We start from the raw sequence: 22,908 nt of genomic DNA, 5'->3' as shown, positions 1-22,908 counted from the left end.
CATACATTGTGGTGTCCCCCCACTTCTGTGAGCTCACCAGAATCTTACTGCACGAAAACGAATGGCCGCCCGGCCAAATGACAGCGGGAGAGGGAAGAAACGGGGAAGGCACCGAACAGCAACAGTGAAGGGGCAACAGGTCTAGAGCTGGGGGCGAATGCTCTTCAAACAACTGCACCCAACCGACACGTGTCCCTGCACATTCCACGAGTGGCGTCTACTCAGTCTGTCTCTCCAATCAGCTTGTACATCTGTGTGCCGATCTCGCGTGAGTCAGGTCCCAGCTTGACAGAGACACTCTGCAGTGCTCGCTCTAAAGGTGCCTCTTCCATTATTAGAGATAACTAGCTCATTAAGTCAATAAAATGCCACAAAATGACCCACAATGGCTGCCTATCAGGAACAGAGGACTGTGATTCATTCAGACCTGTTCCCCTGAGGTCCAGCAGACACAACGGAAAACCTCCCAAGGGGGCGCGCTTGGAAAGCGGGGCTGAAGACCATGGCGGGGGAAGGGACACGAACCACTCCGAGGACAGTGAGCATGATGACCACCGCGAAGGAGGCGTAGGCAGCGTAGGCACTGGCATTGATGTCCGGGTGGCGGCTCTGGTAGAGCTTCAGCATGCAGAGGCCGGCAATCATGTACATGAAGGAGGTGTCTGAGGGCACACGGAAGGAGCCTAAACAGTCAAGATCCAGTAGGTGACAGAGTTTCTCTTGAGCTTGGGAGCACCCTGCCTTCAGGCCCTGGAATATTTGCTGCCCTCAAACTATGTGCAGACCTCCAACATGACAGCCTCCGTGGGCACGTTCTCTAGCCAGACCCTACCCACTCCACTTCTAAACCCTTCCGACGCTGCTTCTAGTTTACCAAAGCCAGGTATCTGATCACATGATAAATAATTGACTGTCCCCACTTGCAAGGAAATTTGTGTTTAAGTGTGTTCAGCAGCTATAACAGGAGTCTATACTGATAATGATTAGGGTGCTGGGGCAATACAAAGAATCCTAGGTGGGTGTTGAAGGTCCTTATCAGCGTCCCAAAATAGAACCACATTGATTGCTGCTCATACATAGCTTTACAGCCGAGGGATGGAAGACCGCTAGAAATTAAATGGGGCATAGCTGCATGAGAGCTGCATGGAAATGCAAATTAAAACAACAAGGCAAAGTCCCATATTACTCAAGAATGTAGCAAAACATTTAAATGTCGGACAATGACACGTTCGTGATGATGTAGGGAAATGGGAACTATCAGGCAGCTGGTGGGAGTAGAAATTAATACTCTCTGGAAACTGGGAAGTTTTTGGCAAAATGGAAGATGCATAACCCAGGTGATTCCAAAATTCTAGGTCTAGGTGTCCCAGGGAACCTCTCCCATGTGTTCACTGTGGCACTGTGCAATAGCAACACATCGGCGACATCTGCATGGTGTTCCACAGAGTAACTGATAAATGTAGAGTACATATTTTTATTACAGAAGATGACAGTCCTTAAAAATGAATGAACTGGATGTCCTTGATTCAATATTGATAAATCTTGAAAACCTATTGTTGGATGAAAAAAGTTACAGAACATAGTGTGATAAGTAAATATTAAATTTACTACAGATGTAGTAAAATTATAAAAACAAACTGGACTGATAAATATAAAATTAGTCATAGCTGTTGCCTCTGGGGAAGGAGGAAGGGGAATAAGTTTGGAAAGAAGTTCAAAGAACCTCAACTTTATCACAGCGTTTTATTTCCTAAAAGGTTGATTTAAGGCAAATATTTTAAAATGTTGGCATTTGTTCTGAGTGGTGACTGATACTGTTCTCTGTAGTTTTTTTCTACTAAAAATGTTTCTAATTAAAAAAAATTAAATGTGACAGAGAATTTCTGTAGTGTTCTGGGTTCACAGACAGAGGCTGGAACACAAACATGAAAACGGCTGTTTTTAAAATTCATATCCTTGAGTGTGGGGGTCACGGTTCATTGCCTACTACTAGCAACAGCTCTTCCCTTCCTCCTTCCTGACAGCATATCAGTACTAACTCAAATATCTTAGCCCCATTTTCAATTCAGAAATGCATGCCTTTCCAGCCTATTTGTTTTAGCAAAGCTACTCCAACCCCTGGTTCCATGGATGGGTCTCACTGGTCTAATGATAATGCCCCTCCTTTGCCACCGTGATTGGTGTACCAACCCAGGCTCGAGCTAACCAGCACCGAGGGAAAAATTCTGGAATGGGCTCATGACTATTTAAACTACTGAGGTGTGGAAGAACATTCTCTGAGGGTTTTTGGCAAAAAGGTTTCCTCGCTCTTAAACGAAGGCTCCTGGAAACCAGCTTGCTGCATCCACCAAACATCATGAAGTGGAGACAGGAAGCCAGCACCTGCTGTAGCTATTCTTTCCATCATGCGTTTCCTAAAAGCCTGAGGATAAAATCAGCCTACAGGCCGAGCCCAACCCAAGGGATCGAAGAGAACCGGAGCCAGAGCAGCCTGAGGAATCAATTGCAAGCCTTTCCCACCTTTGGATTTTCAGAAGGTGAGCTGATATTTGTCCTTATTGTTTAATCCAGTTGAACTGGGCTTTCTATTATTTTCAGCCCAAAGCAGTCTAATTGCTAAGTTAGGTCAAATTATACTAAGGGAACTTTCCAGATGTCTGTTGGTGGATTCTATCTGCCCTGCTGCCTAATGCTTAGCCCATTGCCCACCTGCAGATCTAACCATAGGATCATCATTCAATGTTGAGCCTTTTCTAGTCTGAAAGGTGGTCAGAGAGAAAAGATGGTACAACATGTGGAAACCATACCCGGTGAGGAGATGCCCTCAAATCACTTTAGCTCACATAAGATATCACTTAATTCTTGCATACATTTGGGGAGGGTCCCAGGACAAGACTCCTATAACTCAAATCTGTGTGGTTGATGGAAATTCGAATTACCGAATTGGAAGTTGTAGTAATTAGGGCAGACATGGTAACAAGCACTGAACACTCCTTGCATGATCAATGCGATGCCCATTGCATAGAAAACACCAAAGTGTTTAGGAATCCCATACTCCTGAAAGAGGAGAAAGCGTGGTCAGTGGAAAGACACCAACTGGTGATATAGCCATAGAATCTGCAAACCCAAGCTTCTGGTCTCCTGTTGTTCTTTTCACATAACCCACCACCACACGATCCAGCCAGATGTCCCTCCCCTTTGCAGATACTGTGTGGAACCATTACCCTTCCTAGCTCCCACGTCTGATTTACCCACCCTCTCCTCACCATGGCAAAGCTGTCCTTGGCTTCCAGGGCTCTGTGATGGAGAATGTCCCGGTGCAAGACTATCAGCAGGAAGAGGAAGCCCAGGAGCATGTAGCCCAGGTTACTGAAAATGTTGTTGAAGGCACTAAGAGATGAGAGGGAAACCATGAGAGAGTCCAGGCGATCCCAGAGATTTGGAGAATGAATGAATGCATGCATGAATGAATGCATGAATGAGTGAGTACTCTCAGCATTCCATGTTTTCCGCCCAGCCTTATCATCAGATTTCACGACTGGCAAATCATGAGAGAGCATCTTTAACCTCACTCCTTTATTTTAGGATGCCTAGCCTGTGATGTGTCCGTTTCCGCTCTGGGATACCTGATTGGCTTCCCTAACCCTCACCCAAGCCTCTCTTATCCTGATGGCACTGACATGGCATGAATCCTGGCAAACAGCTGCTCCAAGGATGGGCAGCTTGGCCAAGAGTTTCAGCTACACTGTGAGAGGGAACTCTCATAGCCGGACCCATGCTATGTGTGTTGGAAGTTGTAGTAATTAGGGCAGACATTCAGCTCTGTAACTGTGAAGGGTCAGCTGGTCATAGCCAGCTGCTTTATTTCAGGAAACTGAGGCTACTTTAGTTCTAGGACAAGAAGCCTGGCTCCCAACTGCCGGGCGAATGCTCTTTCCACTTCACCATGTTCTGGTGGGCAGAGCATGGCCTTGGAGGCAGCAGGCCCGGGTTCGAGTCCTGACAGCACTAACAGTCGAGGGACCTCCCACAACAAGTCCTTACCTTTCTAAGCCTTAGCATCTTCATCTGAAAATGGGAGTAATGATAATCCTATCTATTTTATGAGGTTGTTCAATGGACTAACGTACGAGCCACTCGTATGACGCTCACGGATGAGTGTCATCACAGATGGGACCTGCTCTTTTCAAAAACATCCCTGCCCTCTTCTCAGCTGGTTATTCTTAGGAATACAGGAATGACAGGAACACATCTGGTCTCAAAACTTCTAGATTTCATCCCTCTTTACCCTTGACTGGGGTAGTTTTCCATGGTTGTTTTTAGTATTTTTAAAAACTGACATCGCATCACTCAGAAAGGAACCTGTAAATGCCTCACAGGCAACCAGAGGACAGGGCTCACCTCAGGGTGCCCAGGGGGTGAGCACAGAGGAAGTTGTAGTAGCAGATGTCCTGATTGCCCGTGACATTTGCCACCTGCAAAATCAAGAGTGAGAAGAGGAGCTTCATGTTTCCCCATCTGCTGAGCCCAGCCTGAAATCACAAAAGGCAGGCACTGCTCACAGTGATTTGCCACATAACCAGTGTTTCTTCTCAGCAGAGGACAGGTCATCGTCTGCCCCCTTCACATAGCACAAACTTATTAGGACTGTCATGATATGTTCTGTTTTCTAGATGCATGTGGAAGGGTATGGAGCTGTCCCATTCTGTGTGTGGAAGTGCTAACGACAGGGCAAGGCAACATGAGGAGGTATGTGTTCAGTTTTCCATATTTATCACCATCTCTATCATTAAGGACCTTCCCAGACCATAGCACAGCTCTATCTTCTGACAGGGCCCTGAGGTACTCAGAGAATATTGAGATTACAAGCAGTGGTGCCCAAACCTCATAAAAGTCCTTCTCCTCATCCCATAGTAAGTATGGAATTGGCTGAAATATTATTAGACCATTGCTTTTCAAACTTGGCTATACATTAGAATCACTGGGGTTTAATCAATACTGATGCCTGGTTCTACTCTCAGAGACTTGGATCTAATTTGGTATAGGGTACAGCTGGATACCAGGATTTAAAAGCTCCCCAGGTGATTTTGATGCACAGCAGTTTGAGAGGCACTGCCTTAGAAACACCGTCAGCCTCGTCCTTTTTATTTATTTTTTATTTTAAAGATTTTTTATTTTTAATTATTTTTTAAAAATATTTTATTTATTTATTTGTTAGAGAGAGAGAGCGTGAGCGAGAGAGAGTGAGCAAGGCTACAAGCAGGGGGAGCTTCAGGCAGAGGGAGAAGCAGGCTCCCTGCTGAGCAAGGAGCCTGATGCAGGACTCGATCCCAGGACCCTGGGATCATGACCTGAGCCAAAGGCAGACGCTTAACTGACTGAGCCACCCAGGTGTCCCTATTTATTTATTTGACAGAGAGAGACACAGCGAGAGAGGCAACACAAGCAGGGAGAGTGGGAGAGGGAGAAGCAGGCTTCCCACTGAGCAGGGAGCCCAATGAGGGGCTCGATCCCAGGACCCTGGGATCATGACCTGAGCTGAAGGCAGACGCTTAACAACTGAGCCATCCAGGCGCCCCCAGCCTCATCCTTTTTAAGTAGGCTTTCTGTATGTAATAAATGCTAGAGACGGTCATTAAGTGATCTGGACCCCAAGGTTCTATGAAGGAGTAACGAGGATTCTCAAGCTGTTTTAATTATCTTTTTTTTTTTACTTTATTTTAGTTCTTATTTTATATTTTTTTAAAATTTGAGTATCTTATTGGTTTTGGAAAGCTGTTTTTAGTTTTATAAAAAATATTTACCCTCAACAAGAGGGCACAGGCTAAATTACACACCAGGTTTCTTTGTTTTGGTCTGGAACTTTATTTACTCTATTCATTACCCCTTGATAATCAAAAGTTCAGCCTGGTAAATGGCAGATATAGTTGATAGATATCATGACTGAATGAGCATAAGGCAACACCTTCGAATTGGATGACAAAATAATACAAGAGGTCCCAAGCCCTTCTGTGATAAAACAATTGGGAACTGGATATAAAGGTCCATCAAAGATGAAGCAATGGACAAGTCCAGTTGGAACTGAAGGGGGAAATTCATACTTGGACTGAGCTCAAGTGATATATACTTTTCTCTGTAAGTCATAGCAAAGATCTCTCCCTGCAGTATGAAAACTGGGATTCTGGGCTTCTGGGTAATACTTACTTTCTGGTAGGTGATGACCAGTTGGATCACAGGCAGTGCATAAAACACAGAGATGGTGACGATGTTCCTAAGCAGGCAGAAAGAACAGGAAATAGTTTTCCAAATTACCAATGGAATCTTTGCTCAATTTTTAAAAAAAGAATCCTTCCATCCCATAACTCCCTAGTTAACTTGTAAAAGTAATTAGAAACTGATTAATAGAGTTCCTGTCTCTCCAGAGTTCCACAACTGCAATCATTGGTAAAACTATAAATAACACTTTCTTCTGCTTTACCCAAATTATGGATGAGGATGTTGTCTGATTAAAAGTGATCAGAGTGTAAGTAATGGGAGATGGATCGCATGAAGGGATGTGGCTCTCTTAGATACCTCTTAGTTCCAAAATGATGGTCCCACTATGAAATTCCATGGGGCCCCCACTGTCCCTTGCTTCCCTTGACTATCTGTACCCAAGTAAAAGGGCATCCCTCCAGAGAAAAGAATGGAAGAGCTGTCACAGCATCAGCTTGGGGTTTCTGGGGGGGGTACGGGGTGCAGGGTGTGGGGTGGGCGGGGGGTGTCTCCTGCCAGGCAGCTCAGTCTCTCGGGTTGGAGAGAGGCTGCGCCTGGAGGTGCTTGACCACCACAGGGCAAATTATCACTGGCTGGGGTATCATCTCGTCTCAGGGTGGTTTCCAGCTACTCTGAGATGCTGTAGACCTCTAGTCCCCAAAATCACTGGCTCTTCTAAGATCCAGGTCGGGTGAGAAGACAGAATACATATTAAGAACATAAAGGCTCCAGTTTAGTGTGTCTCATGGGAGGTAGTGACAGGTTATTGTTATGTTGTCTTTCTGGAAATGGATTTGGTGTGCTCCCTAAACATGTGGGAGTCTACCATCATTCTCGTTTTTACTTTGTATGTATTTAGTTTAGGGCTGGTTGCCTTTTACAGTTTATTTTTGTTTTTCTTATGGAATGTGGCATGAATTCTCGGAACATCTATACTGCTGCCTCATTAAACGGAAACTGGTGCCATAAGTGATTGTGGCTTTTACTAAGAAAACTTTCATTTTATTCAAGGGAACTGTGGTCCTAGCAATCATCTACTCACCAAAAATAAATCTTATATTTTTTGCTGATAATTCTCTGGTCCTTCCGGGACAGATCTGACAGGAAAAGGAACACCTAGGGTACCAAGTAAAAAGAGAATGAAAAACTGTACTTGGCTTTTTTGGCAGAAGACACAAAGGAGAGCTTTACAAAATTTCAATCCAATACATCGCTAGGGATTAAAAATATTTAATAAAACCTTTCTCTCAATTTTTTTTTCACAATACCTCAATAAAAATCCTAGTATTTTCTCTGAAATGGTAAGAATTGGCTGATGCGGAAAAACTCCTGGGAGTCTCAAATGCTCCATATATCTCAGGAACTGGTTTTCAGTTTTCAGAGATGTCCAGTGTGTGGTTCTCGAATGACAGGATTGAAACTGGGCAATCTACTTTCACCTCCCTTACTGGCTACAACACAATAAAATAAATATATGCCAGAAAGAAATGAGCTTTATTCCTGAAGAACGATATGTGCAGAACCAGGGAGTTTTCCCAGGTATACCCCTCAGTGAATCTTCCATCTGCTGGATCCCTTCCTCCTTTATGGTCCTCAGTCAGCCACTTCAGACCCTGAGTGGTGGTGTCGTTGCTGTTGTTGTTGTTTAAAGTTTTACTTATATAAGTAATCTCTACAACCAACATGGGGCTTGAACTTACAGCCCAGAGATCAAGAGTAGCACGTTCTTCTGACTGAGCCAGCCAGGCTCTCCCAGACCCCGAGGAGCTGGAATAAAATGCTCTGTTCTAAATGCTCTCGCTTTCTTCCTCCAGAAAGAAATGCTAATTAGCCGAGTATTGTTTATAGTCTGTACTTATGTTTTATCTCAAAAGCCCTCAGGGAAGTTTGGTTTTCCCTTGAAAGGAAAAAATAAAGGAAACTGAGGCTTGCTGAAGGTGTATTTGACTGTTGAACCTTCTGCCCTTGCCCAGAGTTTGGCCAAGCAGAGATACCTTGGTCCGGATGATGTTCTTATCACTCTCAATGTCTGGCAAGGTGTCGAAGTCACTCTCCTCCACGGAGCTGTCTGTGTCTGACTGGAACGTCTGCCCACCATTGGAGGAGGACATCTGCCTGCCAGGACTGGAACTTGACTCCTCTGAAACAGAGAAAACTCAGCTGCCTTCCAGAGCTAGGAAGGACCCATGCAGCCCATTCCTCTCTGCAAAAAAGCACAGTGCTGACTCATTCTTGCAAATGTTGTGCTGGTAAAAATGAACTCCTTACCCACAACACATGTGCTTTCTCTCAATTCCTCCTCAGTGGACTTCTAATTGTCTATTTCTAGGGCCAAATACATATTAAGAACATAAAGGCATCTGCTCTGATAACGTATCTGGATGCAAAAAATACGATTATGCTTATATGTCATGTTTCATATTTTAAAATATGAACATAAATATATAAACATATACATGCACAGTTTTGTATAGCATCTACCACATATCCGTGTAAGCACACACATGTCCAGCAGCTATACATTGCTCGTGGAGAAAGTATCTGTACACTGAAATCCCCCACATGCCGTATCTATGATTATATAATGAGAACAATACTCTTGGGAAGAAGAGTCCTTGTGTTCTCGTGAATGTTTCCCAGAGCAGATGGGAATTTGTGCAGCTTGACGAGCACATGAGCTGAGCCTACCTTTCGCTTTATTTCTTCTGTTCAGAGTGTTAAAAAAAACCCAAAAAAACCCACCACAACAAAACCCTGTTCTTACAGAGCCAGAAATAAGTAGCCTCCACGAAACCCACATGCTTCTCAAAGTTACAGCACACCAGAGCAGGAATAAGGATTCCCAGCCCCTCTGTCCTGACATTTTTAAGCGAACCTTTCATAGACCCACAGGAATTCTGTCTCTTTCAGGCCACGCAATGAACCCTGGGGGGTTGCCATGTGAATGACTAGGTTCAATTATGAAGTTAGCCAGAATGAACGATTGTCAGGCTATAGCCATGTTCACCTGCAGCAGAGCCCTAGTCTTCTGATAGCCCTTACTCCACTGAAACCTGAGAATGAAACAGCTCGTCAATTGATGTTGGGCTCCCTGACATCGACTCTGACACACTGTTCATGCCCCAAACTCAGGCTGGGTATGAAAACATCCCCACGGGGACCTTGGGAGTCAATGGCAACCACGATAGGGAATTCGGCTCACGTGTGGCTGGCACAGAAGAACAGAACTGGAGAGAGTTAGAGCTGGAAAGAGCCTTCCAGATCACCGAACTGATTCATCTTATAAAGAAAAGACAGTCTTACATGGTGACTGCCTTGCCCACTCTCACGGTCAGTAGTGGCTGGAGGGCCCTTTGTATCCTATTCTCTGGAGAATTAGGAAGTACTTCATTGAATGGACTCATTGTAGGAAATACCTATTGCCCCATAATTGCTTCCTTCAGGGGTGCCGGCAGCAATGGGATGTGACACCGCCGTATTTCCAGAGCCTGTTGGAAAGAAACACAGAGGCCAACACTTTACGTCCAGTTGCCGAAACAAAACAACACAACTCTAAGTAGTTTGAATCATAAGGCCACAACATTTTAAACTTGATTTTCTTTTTACCCTAATATAAGACCCACTAAACTTGACCTGAGGGCCAAACCTAGCCTGCCACCTGTTTTTGTATGGCCCTTGAAGTAAGAATGGTTTTAAAATTTTTAAATGGTTGTGCTCACTTTGGCAGCACATATACTAAAATAAAATTTTTAAATGGTTGGGGAAAGAAATCAGAAGATTTCATGACAGGTAAAAATTACATGAAATTCAAATTTCAGTGTTCATATATAAAGTTCTATCAAAACACAGCCACAGTCTTTGGGTTCGTCTATGGCTGCCTTTGGCTATGGCAGAAGAGTTGAGAAGTTGCGACAGAGACGTCTAACATATTTGCTCTTTGGCACCTTACAGAGAATATCTTCTGGTCCCTGCCTGAAGGGATTGCAGAATCGCAAGAACAAAGGGGCAGAGGTCCTAAAATCACTGGGAGGAAGGCCGTCACTGAATGGAAACATAGAAATAAACTTCTCTGATGAAAGCACTGTAATTTGGAGGTGTTTAAAATAGCATTTAGCAGTACCCTGACTATCGGCAGGATGAGCCCAGATAGGGAGGACATTACTGCACTCCTCGGAGCGATGAATGATGACAACTGAGCTAAGGATATGGAAGAATATGAGATATTTTGAGAGAGATTTCTGGATCTGTTGCCAAATGCCTGTTGGCAGGGAGAGACAAACTGAATAAGACAATGTTCCTCAAACGTTTTCATTGAGAGGTACTCCTTGTAGCAGCACAGGGAGCGAACTCATTCCTGAGTCTGGTGGTGTCATCTGGAGCCAGGCCAGCACAAGTGTCAGAGAAAAATATCTGCGCACCATCTCCTTGGTTATCAGGCAAGATGCTCTTCATTGAGTTTATCCACCTCTGAGGATTAGGCAGAGCTGAACAAGGAGAGGAGAAACCACAAACAAGCAGCTTATCTAGGCCATATCTCTGACTGACTTAATGCTACAGTGTTTCCAGGAGCCACACTCCTCTATGGAGATGCAGGAGAATATTTCTTCACTGCCTCCTGAGCTTTGTCAAGGATCTGGGATATTGTCAGGCTGGCGGGAATTTCAATATTGGATCTTTCTTCTGCGGTGAGGTTGCTTGTATCACATTACAGGCAAAAAAAAGTCTGTGAGTTAACCGGTCAGTCTCATATACTGTTGCAGGGAAATATATTTTCAGGGAAGACACATAACTGAGGATATTCTATAATATCCTCACTGTAAATATATTTCCATTTCTTCACAGAAAATACCCTTCGCTATAGCTTACATTCGTGCTCCAGTATGTAACATGTGTAATGGAACCAAAAGCCTCCAACAGTTCATCATTTGTCACAGCCAACTCTCTTCATCCAGCTCTTAAACTTCCTCCCACTGGTGAGTAGTAAAAACATTAAAAACAAGCCAATCTGTAGGTTTTATCATGGTTTTTACTCTTGGTGTGTCCATTCCTTTTCTTCACGAAGAAAAAGAATTAAATCCTGAGTTCAAAATATTTAGCCAGATGATGAAAGATGGCCTTAGAGACGCAATTTCCTTCCTCCTTTTGGTAGCGTAGCCAAGAGTGGGCTCAGCTGGACAGCAAGGCCTTTGGCTAACACGGTGTTCCTGGTGGGCAAGGCTGTTCCCAGGCCCTCAGAATGCAGACTCCCTGGCACTGTCCCCAGGCCTGGGGATTCCTTGATCTACTTCTTATCACTTCAAGAACACAGTTGTTCCTTGGCCATTCTTGGGCTCACCCATAAATATGTAACATGGTATCAACACCCGCTAAGCTTTTCATCCAACTTCAAGGCAAAGGAGCAGGTTATTCTCAGACTCTTAAGTAGGAGACATTACATTTTTTTGTGCACAATAGCAGTGTCATGTGGAGATGTTGTGTACAATTTGACTGGCTCTTTGATCTAGGACAGATTTGGCCATAGTTACAGCACAGAGCTTTGGTTGCTGCTTCTGCTACTGCGACTACTGACTATAAAGAGTCCCACGTACTCTTCGCACCACCGCTAGTACTGCCACCGTACCTCGTGCTCCCATTGTTGTTACTACGACGACAACTACTCCTACTAGTACTACTCCTACTAGTACTATTCCTACTAGTACTACTCCTACTAGTACTACTCCTACTAGTACTACTCCTACTAGTACTATTCCTACTAGTACTACTCCTACTAGTACTACTCCTACTAGTACTACTCCTACTAGTACTACTCCTACTAGTACTATTCCTACTAGTACTACTCCTACTAGTACTACTCCTACTAGTACTACTCCTACTACTACTGGCTAGTGTTTACTGAAAACTTACTGTATGTCAGACACCTTTTAAGTTCTTTACAAGAATTTACTCTTCTAATTTTTCAACAGCCCTATGAGGTGGGTACTACGATCACCATTTCAAAATAAGAAAAGGGAGGCATTTGAGAAATCAAGTGATTTGCCCAGAGTCCCTCAGATCGTGGGTGGAGAGTGGTTCATTGTATTGGTTTCAGTTATAACTTATCTTCTTCTTCTTTTGGGCGGGGAGAGAGAGAGTGTGAGTGTGAGCAGGGGGAAGGTCAGAGCGAGAGGGGAAGGGAGAGTCTTAAGCAGGCTCCACGCCCAGCATGGAGCCCAACTTGGGGCTCGATCTCATGACCCTGAGATCATGACGTGAGCCGAAACCAAGATTCAGGTGCTTAACTGACTGAGCCACCCAGGCGCCCAAAACGTATCTTCTTTTTTTAAAAGGATTTCATTTATTTATTTGAGAGAGAGAGAGCTTGAATGTGGGGCGTGGGGGGCAGAGGGAGAGGGAGAAGCAGGCTCCCACTGAACCAGGACCCTGGGATCATGACCTGAGCTGAAGGCAGACGCTTAACTGACTGAGCCACCCAGGCACCCCCAAAACTTATCTTAACTGAAAAATAATACAGGGATTTTCCTTCAAAATATGAATGTCTGGCAGCAAGGGTGTTACTTCCATGGAGTGTCCAAGAATATCTTTCAAAAGAGACAAGGAGGTTGAGACTCCTTTGCATCTCCACTATAGTAAGCTGATACTTTAAAGAAGTATCTAAGCACAACATTTGTTTTTAGGTTGTCTACTGCTGTTTGTCGATGATCCTCTATTGGGTCATGCTAATATCTTTGTTCTGTCGAGTTCACTGCAGGGAGTCTCACAGAAACCATGGTGATGGGCTCATCCCAGGTGATGTAGCCTTTTACATTTCCCTCAGTGTCTTTCATATTTTTCTCTTTTCAAGCTTAAGCTCCCTCTTTTTAAAAATTTCGACTCAAGTATAACTAACATACAGTGTTATACTAGTTCCAGGTGTACAACATGATTCAACAATTCTGTTGAATTCTTGCTCATCCTAAGTGTACTCTTACTCCCCATCACCTATTTCACTCATCTGCCCACCCACCTCCCCTCGGGCAACCACCAGTTTATTTTCTGTATTTAGAAGCCTTTTTTTCTTATTCATCTTTTTTTCTTTGTCTGTTTGCTTTGTTGCTTAAATTCCACATATGAGTGAAATCATATGGTATTTGTCTTTCTCTGACTGACTTATTTCACTTAGCAGTATGCCCTCTAGGTCCATCCATGTTGTTGCAAATGGCAAGATTTCATTCTTTTTTATGGCTGAGTAGTATTTTTTTTAAAGAATTATTTATCTATTTGAGAGAGAGAGAGAGAGTGTAAAGGGGGAGGGACAGAGAGAGAGAGAGAGAATCCTGAGGCACAGGATGCAGGGCTCCATCTCACCACCCTGAGATCATGACCTGAGCCGAAACCGAGAGTTGGTTTGAGTCGGCCTGAGCCACCCAGGCACCCCTAAGTAATATTCTATCACACACACACACACACACACACACACACACACCACATCTTTATTTATTCATCTACCTATAGACACTTGGGCTGCTTCCATAATTTGGTTATTATAAATAATGCTGCAAGAAACATAGGGGTACATATATCTTTTTGAATTAGTGTTTTCATTTTTGGGGGATAAATACACAGTAGAAATTACTGGATTATATGGTAATTCTATTTTTCAATTTTTTGAGGAATCTCCATTCTGTTTTCCACAACAGCTGCACTAGTTTGCATTCCCACCCACAGTGCATGAGGTTTCCTTTTTCTCCATATCCTTGTTGGACCCTTGTTATATCTTGCTTTTTTGATTTTAGCCATTCTGACAGGTGTGACAGGTATCTTATTGTGGTTTTGATTTGCATTTCCCTGATGATGACTGATGTTGAGCATCTTTTCAGCTGTCCGTTGGCCATCTGGATCTCTTCTTTGGAGAAATGTCTGTTCATGTCTTCTACCTATTTTTAAATTGGATTATTTGTGTGTGTTTTTTTGGTGTTGAGTTATATAGGTTCTTTATATACTTCAGATATAATTCCTTATGGGATACATCATTTGCAAATATCTTCTTCCATTCAGTAAGTTGTCTTTCTGTTCTGTTGATGGTTTCATTTGGTGTGCAGAAACTTTATTTTGGTGTAGCCCCATTAGTTTATTTCTGCTTTTATTTCCCTTGATCGAGGAGACATATCTAATGTTGCTAAGGCCGATGTCAAAGAGATTACAGCTTATGTTTTCTTCTAGAAGTTTTATGGTTTTGGGTCTCACATTTAGGTCTTTAATCTATTTTGAGTTTATTTTTGTGTATGGTGTAAGAAGACAGTGGTTCAGTTTCATTCTTTTGCATGAATGTCCAGTTTTCCCAGCGCCATTTGTTGAAGACTGTCTTTTTCCTTCCCATTGAATATTCTTGCCTCCTTTGCTGTAGATTAATTGACCATAAAAGTGTGGGCTTATTTCTGGGTCCTCTATCCTGTTCCATTGATCTACATGTCTATTTTTGCGCTAGTACCATACTGTTTTGATCACTACAGTTTTGTAGTATATCTTGAAATCTGCAATTGTGATTTTTTCATCAGTTTTGTTCATCTTTTTCAAGACTGCTTTGGCCATTTGGGGTCTCTTGTGGTTCCATACAAATTTTAGGATTATTTATTCTAGTTCTGTGAAAAATGCTGTATTTTGATAGGGATCAAATCTGTAGATTTAAGCTCCTTCTTTTTAACCATTAACCTATGTCCTTTTATAAAGGTGTAATTAAAAAAAATATTAGATGTGTAAATAGTAAGTGAAGAATGACACTAAAATCATAAAACCCAGAATTTTTGGCATTTTGGTGTTACTGAGAAGCCCTCTGCTATGAGAAGTAGAAGAGTGCATAGGAAAATGCTTGAGTTTGGTTATGGTAGGAGGTTGAAATGGTTTGTGGGAAGCAATGTTTTTGTGGGTGTAAACAAAGGAGAAAAAAACCCAAAAGCTAAAATCAAAGCAAGCGAGCAAACAGAAACAATCACTGTTTTGTTAGGTGAAACTTCATTAAAAAGCAAAAGCCACCTGTGTGGGTCTGTTCAGACTTGGATGTGTTACTGACTTCAATACTCAGCTCTGGCTCATCTGCAATACCAGTGGTTCTATGATGGACAAGAACATCAGGTTTTTCATGGGCAATACAAAACATAAAGATGTTTTAACTTTGTGGACTTCTATAGGCACATTTTAAATATGAGATTGGCCAACACGGGATAACAGTATTCTATTAATTTTTCTCACATCTAAGGCCTTCACTGACTGCAAAAAACCAAAGCATCATTTCCCAAACTTCAAATATACTTGATGCTCCTGGAAGGGGAGTTATATTTATATTTAACTCTATGGTATTTAGAAATAATTAAGCACAAACTATCAGTTTATAGGACAGACCAAGATGTTCTGGGTGGGAAGAAGTAAACATATAAAGTTGTGAATGAGCTCATCTTAATGAAGAAACTTGTTCTGGCATCGTTTTTCTGAGCATGAACCCTGTGCCATCCGTTTACTAACATTGAATAAGATATGCTCTCATGCTGGCTTTTTATGTTAAGTGCTCAGTGTGAGGAGGAAAACTTCATTTTGAGCATGTTTGGATCTTTCAGAGACTTCATATTTATAATCGTCCTGCCTTCTTCTGTCTCTGGGCTCAGGAGGTTGGAAGCTGAAGAGGGAGTCAGAAATGATGCGAACTCACTGCCCAGAAATTTCAGTTTCATGCCAATAGGCTACCTATTCCCAAAGTTTCAAAAGTTGAGGAGAGAGTTCCAGTCCAAGACGGCAATGTGGGAAGACACTGAACTCACCTCCTCCACGGACACACCAAATCAACGCCTATTTATAGAGCAATTCCTCCTGAAGAACTGAGGGCTGACTGAGCAGCTTCTGCACAACTAAAGATAGAAGAGCAAGAAAAATAAAGACATGCTAACGAAGGGCCCTGTAGGAACTGCCGTGGGAGGGATAGTTCTGAGGGACCGTGAGCAGCTTTGTCTGCCTTGGGGCACAGGCAAAAGCCGTGGTTTAAAAGGGCAACTAGAATAGAAAAGATCCAGCCTTAGAACTCTCCATGGTGGGAGAGCTACTGGAACTCTCTCTGCTGGGAAGAGCAGGCGAGGGCCTTGGTTCACTGTCCCCCTCCACCTGGATAGTGCACAGGGGAGCAGGTCCCCGGTCCTCCGGGCATCAGAGCTGGCCTGCCTCCTCAGTGCATGTTAGTTTTAGAGCTTCTCTCTTCAGAAAGATAAATAAACTTTAAATATAAACAGGGACACCTGGGTGGCTCAGTTGGTTAAGCATCTGCCTTCAGCTCAGGTCATGGGACCAGGGTCCTGGGATCGAGTCCTGCATTGGGCTCCCTGCTCTGCGGGGAGTCTGCTTCTCCCTCTCCCTCTGCCACTCCCCCTGCTTGTGCTTTCTCTCTCTGACAAGTAAACAAATAAAATCTTAAAAAAATTATATATATACTTATATATATGTATAAACAATATATGTGAAGCTTTTCTATTCTATTAAAATTTGCCACCAATGTTAAGCTTATCTATTAAAGAGAATGTTTGGTGAGGGGAAAAAAAAAAAGACAGGCATCCCAAGTCCCCAGTGACAAGCTGGGTAAAATCTCCTCTGTTTTGGCATTCCTTTTAACCTATCAATACTCCATGACCACACTCCCAGATCTCAGCATGGAGAGGAAGAAATCCAAGTCATGCTCACCTGGTCACCTTCTCATTACCCCCACCCCCTGCTATCATCCTCCCACCATCCTACTGGACTGAGTGAAGTGGGCTTCTTCTCTTTTGCAAGAGTCTTCCCCGCCTCATCTTCTTGTTGTGGTAGCATTTGACCCCTCCCTTTCAGATGCCTAGGTCCACACTGATTTGAGCAGGACAGCATGCCAAGTCTAGTGGGATCCTCCTTCCCTTTCAGACACTGCTTCTAGCATTTTCTCTGGCTACCAGCCCCCAGGGCATTCCCCTGTAGCTCTGAGCTCCACTGATCTTCCGGTAGCCGCCAGAGTTACAGGGATCCCGGCCCTTGGGAGAGAAAGGCATTTCTGTATCCTTGCTCCTTGGCAAAGATTCCTCCCCTGAAATGTCTCACCTTAGCTTTCAGCTAAATAGTGTCCCTCACTTGCTTCTGTCTCTTGGTCCAGGCTGGTTTCTCAATGCTCCCTTTGATGTGCTTAAAAGAGTTGCTAACTGGTTCTTTCCTAGGGGAGAGTGTGTCTTCTCTGTTCTTGTCTTCAGCATCTAGGCTGTGTCTCACTTGTCATATACCATCTTTCTGATACAGCCTGGCTGTATCAGAACAGAGGCTCCTGATTCTCCCTATTTCAAAGCCCTTTGTGGTGAAAAAACTAAGCCGGGATTTCGTTCAGGTGTCCTCACCTGGCCGTTCGTGTGTTTAAGTCAGATATTCTCAGTTGGAGGGTAGAGGTGGCGGTGTGTGTGTGTGTGTGTGTGTGTGTGTGTGTGTGTGTGTGTGTGTGTGTCATTTTGGCCCCAAGAGGACATTTGGCAATGTCTGGAGACATTTTTCGTTGTCACGAGGATGGAGTGTACTGGTGGTTTCTAGTAGGTAGAGGTGAAGAATGCAGTTAAACATCCTACAGTGCACAGGATAGCCCTTAACAACAAAGAATTATCTGGCCTGTAATGTCAATAATGTGGAGTTTGAGAAACACAGGTCTTAGGGGAAGATGATCTCGTCCTAGTTCTGTAAGTAGGCTTGATTGATCTGTAGGTAAATCTACTCCTTTGCAGTGACTGATTAAACAATAAGTAAATGTCCCACTCTACACCAGTGAAACGTGAGAAGTTACTGGGTGCTTCGGAAAAAGTCCTTCCTTTTGGACATTGTCAGGTGAGGGTGTCAAGCTAATTCACCTCACCACCAGCACTGGAAGGAAAGCAGAGTCAAGGGAATGGCAGGGAAAAGGACTAGGGCCGCCAGACTCAGTTAACCCTAAAGCCCACCCTTCTGCTCAACTTGCAAGGAGAGGAGCCCCTTTACCGTTTAAGCATGTTTTGAGATCTATTTTGTTATTTGCAACCATGTGAATCCTAACTGATGCATCTTTACTCTTTCTTCCTCCCTCCCCACCTTCTTCCCTCCCTTCTCCCCCTCCCTCTGTCTTTCTTTCTCCCTCACTTCCTCTTCCTCCCTCCCTCCCTCCCTCCCTCCTTTCTTTCTTTCTTTCTTTCTTCTTTTCTTTCTTTCTTTCTTTCTTTCTTTCTTTCTTTCTTTCTTTCTTTCTTTCTTTCTTTCTTTCTTTCTTTCTTTCTTTCTTTCTTTCTTTCTTTCTTTTTCTCTTTCTTTCTTCTTTCTTTCTTTCTTTCTTTCTTTTTCTTTCTTTCTTTCTTCTTTCTTTCTTTCTTTCTTTCTTTCTTTCTTTCTTTCTTTCTTTTTCTTTCTCTCTCTCTCTCTTCCTTCCTTCCTTCCTTCCTTTCTTTCTTTCTTTCTTTCTTTCTTTCTTTCTTTCTTTCTTCTTTCTCATTCTTTCTTTTCTTTTCTTTGTTTCTTTTTTTCCTTTTCTTTTCTTCCTTCCTTCCTTCCTTTTTCTTTCTTTCTTCTTTCTCATTCTTTCTTTTCTCCTTTTCTTTTCTTTCTTTCTCTCTTTCTCTTTCTTTCTTTCTTCTTTCTCTTTCTTTCTTTTCTTTCTTTCTTCTTTCTCTTTTTTTCCTTTTCTTTTCTTTCTTTTCTTTTCTTTTCTTTTCTTTCTTTTCTTTTCTTCTCATTCATTCATTTCTGCTTGCCACCTGAAGGGGGCCTATAGCTCTTAGTTAATTTTCAGAGCCTTCTTGATCTTGGACAATGATCTGGCTAAAGTCTCAGCTCTGTCCACCTACACTTCACTGTTCAGGAAACTTCTGAACACAGAAATTCCTTGAATTATCATTACAATAATAAAATGTCTTCACTCATACAATAAAAATAACAGACCACCCTTTCACAGAGCACCAATGGGATCCAACTAATCAGGCTTTCTAAGTTCAACTGAGACCTAAAATAAGAGCAAAACTTGGAGAGCACTAGAAGAGAAAGGATGAGATCCAGAGAGAAGACAAATTCATTTACACATTTTATGAATACAAGGGAAAGTGGGACTTCGGATTTTAAAGACCCTAGAGCAGGTGTCCTTTCACAGTCTTTCATACTGCTAGTTGAATGTTATCCAAACCAATTGCCCGGGTGGCTGGAAAAATAAACATGCTGGCATTGAGGAAGACAAAAAAATCAAAGGAAGGCAGGAGAAGCAGCCCACCAGCAGAGTGAGAAATGTTCCTGCTGGGTGGACAGGGGATCAGTTTGTGTCTTTCTAATATTCTGTGGGCTCATTTAAGTACAGAAAACACAGAACTAAACATCAGCTGCATGTGACTTAAAAATCAAGTCTCATTTCATCATTCCTTTTCCAAATAAGCACTACATGCCAAAGAACTTATGAACACTATCTCACACTGATTTAGACTTTTCAAAAATGAGGACATTTACAAAAGGTATAAACTTCAGTTATAAGATAAATAACTCCTGGGGATATAAGGTGCCACCTGGTGACTATAGTTAGTGCTACTATATTGTATATTTGAAAGTTCCTAAGAGAGTAGGTCTTAAAAGTTCTCATCACAAGAGAAAAAAATTATAACTGTGTGTGGTGATGGGTGTTAACTAGACTTATCATGGTGATCGTTTTGCAATATATACAAATATCAAATCATTTGGTTGTACACCTGAAAATTATACAGTGTTACTTGTCAATTATTTCTCAGTTAAAAAAATGAGGACATTTAAATTTTTTTAAGTTTTGATAAAAAGATCAGCTAATCAAATTCCTTTGTTCAAATTATCAGAGTGGAGGAAAGGGCATATTACTGTGGTTGAATAATCAGTTACTCTGGATTTCCCAAAGTTATTATACTCCTTATTACACTAATTAGTCTCAAATATTTCCGGTTTTTAGCTACTTGAACAAAAAAACCTCTATCTCAATTTGGGAAAAGTGAACTCTGTATTAGAGTTGACACAATAAATTCTTATTGTTCACAAGTCAGTTTGGGGATAACAGTTTACATCCTAGAAAAGATTAAACTTAAAAAAAAAATGAATGGCTGATAAATGGGCTAGGGGTAACTGCAAGGGATACTCCGAGCAAAGGTTCTTAGTATAAGCTCCATATCTCAGTAATTACCAACTATGAAAACTGGTTCTCACTAGCTCTGCTTTCTCTAGAAAGACTGCTGATTAGATTACTCTGTGGGATAGGTACCAAGGGAGGGTTTGGAAATTACAAAAGGCAGAGAGACAAAAGAAGTACAAATGGGATGTTGCCAAATACTCAATATTATTTGAATTTGAAACCAGGGGTTTTTCTTACCATCACTGGAACCAAAGCTTCCATCGATGGATTTTCTTTTAAACCTATAAACAAGCACACACACATGATTCTAAGACAGTGAAATCCTCAGCATTTCACATTTATTCCCCATAGACTTTGTTGAAAATTTGTCTGCTAGGAACTCTTAAAAATGAGCCTTTGCATGTGGAGAAACTGGACCTCTGATACGTTGCTGGCGGGACCGTAGAATGGTGTAGGCACTTTAGAAAACTCTTCGACAGTTCCTCAGAAAGTTAACATAGGCTTACTGTATGGCCCAATTCCACTCCCAGGCATGTATCTACATACATAAATTCATTAATTTATTTTCAGATTATTTTTTTTCAGATAATTCACACATCATAAAATTCACCCTTTAATGTGCATATTTCAATGAATTTTAGTATGTCCACAAAACTGTGCAACCATCACTATTATCTAATTCCAGAACATTTTCATCACCCCCCCAAATTAAAAACCTACTAGCAGTCACTCCCTAATACCCACTCCTGTACATTTCTGACAACCACAAATCTACTTTCTGTCTCTATAAATTTGCCTATTCTGGAAATTTCATATAACTCATACTATCTGTGGTCTTTTTTGACTGGCTTCATTCATTAAGCATAATGCTTTCAAGGTTCATCTATATGGTAGCATGAATCAATACATCAGTCTTTTATGATTGAATAATATTCCTTTGTATGGATACACCATGTTTAATTTATTTGTTTACATTTGATGGACATTTGGTTGTTTCCATGTTTTGGCTATCATGAATAACACTGCTATGAACATTTGTGTACAAGTTTTTGTGTGGATACATGTATGAAATTCTCTTGGGTATACCTACATACGGAAGTGCTGGGTATGAGGTAACACTATGTATTTTTTTTTTCAAACTTTTCCACAGTAGCATTATAGCAGGAACTACTTTATATTCCTACTAGCATTGTATAAGGTTTCAATTCTCCATGTCTTTACCAACTCTTGTTACATGTTTTCCATTAAAAATTACAGTCATGCTAGTGGATAAGAAATGATATCTAATTGTTTTCTTGATTTGCATTTCCCTGATGGCTAATGATGTTGAACATCTTTTCATACGCTTATTGGCCACGGTATATCTTCTTTGGATAAATAGCTATTCAAACCCTTTGCCCAATTTGTTTATTTTTCTTTGTATCATTGGCTAATAAGAATTCTTTATATAGTGTGGATACTAGACTCTTAACGGATATATGAGTTGCAAACATTTTCTCCAGTTTTGTGTGTTGTATTTTTACTCCCTTGATAGGCCCTTTAAAAGTACAAAAGTTTTGGGGTGCCTGGGTGGCACAGTTGGTTAAGCACCTGACTCTTGGTTTCAGTTCAGGTCGTGATCTCAGGATTGAGAGATGGAGCCCCGTGTTGGGTTCTGTGCTCAGTGGGGAGTCTGCTTGAGATTCTCTCTCCCTCTGCCCTTCTCTCTCCTGTTCTCTCTAAAATAAAATAAATAAATCTTAAAAAGAAAAAAAGCACAGGGGCCCCTGGGTGGCTCAGTTGGTTAAGTGACTGCCTTTGGCTCAGGTCATGATCCCAGAGTCCTGGGATCAAGCCCCGCATCAGGCTCCCTACTCAGCAGGGAGCCTGCTTCTCCCTCAACTGCTCCCCCTGCTTGTGCTCTCTCTCTCAAATAAATAAATAAAATCTTAAAAAAAATTTTTTTAAAAATCACAAAAGTTTAATTTTGATGAAGTATAATTTATCTATTTTTTTTCTTTTGTTACCTGTGCTTCTGGTGTCCCATCTAAGAAACTATTGCCTAATCCAAGGTCACAAAAGATTTACACCTCTGTTTTCTAAAGTTTTATAGATTTAGCTCTTGTATTTGAAACTTTGTTCTGAGTTAATTTTTTTAAAAGATTTTATTTTTTTAAGTAATCTCTATACCCAATGTGGGCCTTGAACTCATGACCCAGAGATCAAGAGTCACATGCTCTTCTGATTGAGCCAGCCAGGCACCCCTTGTTAATTTTTTCATATGGTGTGAGGTAGGGGTAAAACTTTGTTCTTTTTCAGGTTGATACCCAGTTGTCTCAACAACATTCGTTGAAAAGGATATTCTTTTTCCATTGAATTGTCTTGGTACCCTTGTCAAAAATAGGATCATAAATGTAAGGGGTTTATTTCTGAACTCTCAATTCTGTTTCATCAATTAATATGTCTTTCCACATGTTAGTGCCAGAGTTTTGATTATGTAGCTTTGTAGTAAGTTTTGATATCAGGAAGTGTAAGACCTCCAGTTTTGTTCTTTT

At 41.9% G+C, this 22,908-nt stretch overlaps 1 protein-coding gene and 1 long non-coding RNA gene across 8 annotated transcripts in view; one reads left to right on the top strand and one right to left on the bottom strand.

Annotated features, from left to right (window-relative positions):
- Positions 1 to 22,908, bottom strand: part of SIDT1 (SID1 transmembrane family member 1) — an 89,508-nt gene that overhangs the window by 15,114 nt on the left and 51,486 nt on the right. For 4 of the 7 annotated variants that reach the window (XM_028110593.1, XM_028110595.1, XM_088024561.1 and 1 more), the window contains 9 exons: positions 20,612 to 20,655; positions 9,672 to 9,743; positions 8,250 to 8,395; positions 7,298 to 7,371; positions 6,205 to 6,271; positions 4,402 to 4,532; positions 3,267 to 3,390; positions 2,940 to 3,057; positions 526 to 683 (listed from right to left, as the gene is read on the bottom strand). In XM_028110593.1, coding sequence (XP_027966394.1) covers positions 526 to 683; positions 2,940 to 3,057; positions 3,267 to 3,390; positions 4,402 to 4,532; positions 6,205 to 6,271; positions 7,298 to 7,371; positions 8,250 to 8,395; positions 9,672 to 9,743; positions 20,612 to 20,655 — 934 coding nt within the window. The other 3 variants (XM_028110594.1, XM_028110596.1, XM_088024565.1) reach the window with 2 other exon arrangements.
- The window catches only part of LOC114214769 (uncharacterized), a 46,812-nt gene continuing 25,987 nt past the window's right edge, over positions 2,084 to 22,908 (top strand). Inside the window, exons 1-3 of the long non-coding RNA XR_003610481.2 lie at positions 2,084 to 2,537; positions 4,674 to 4,749; positions 11,098 to 11,228. This is a non-coding gene — a long non-coding RNA (uncharacterized LOC114214769). The remainder of the gene's footprint in view (positions 2,538 to 4,673; positions 4,750 to 11,097; positions 11,229 to 22,908) is intronic.

Source organism: Eumetopias jubatus, unplaced genomic scaffold (assembly GCF_037043125.1).
Source record: "Eumetopias jubatus isolate StellerSeaLion01/CBP00866 unplaced genomic scaffold, mEumJub1_p1.0 scaffold_1, whole genome shotgun sequence".
NCBI classification, from domain to species: domain Eukaryota; kingdom Metazoa; phylum Chordata; class Mammalia; order Carnivora; family Otariidae; genus Eumetopias; species Eumetopias jubatus.
The sequence above is the reverse complement of the archived record's forward strand: the minus strand, read 5'-3'. Positions and strand labels throughout refer to the sequence as shown.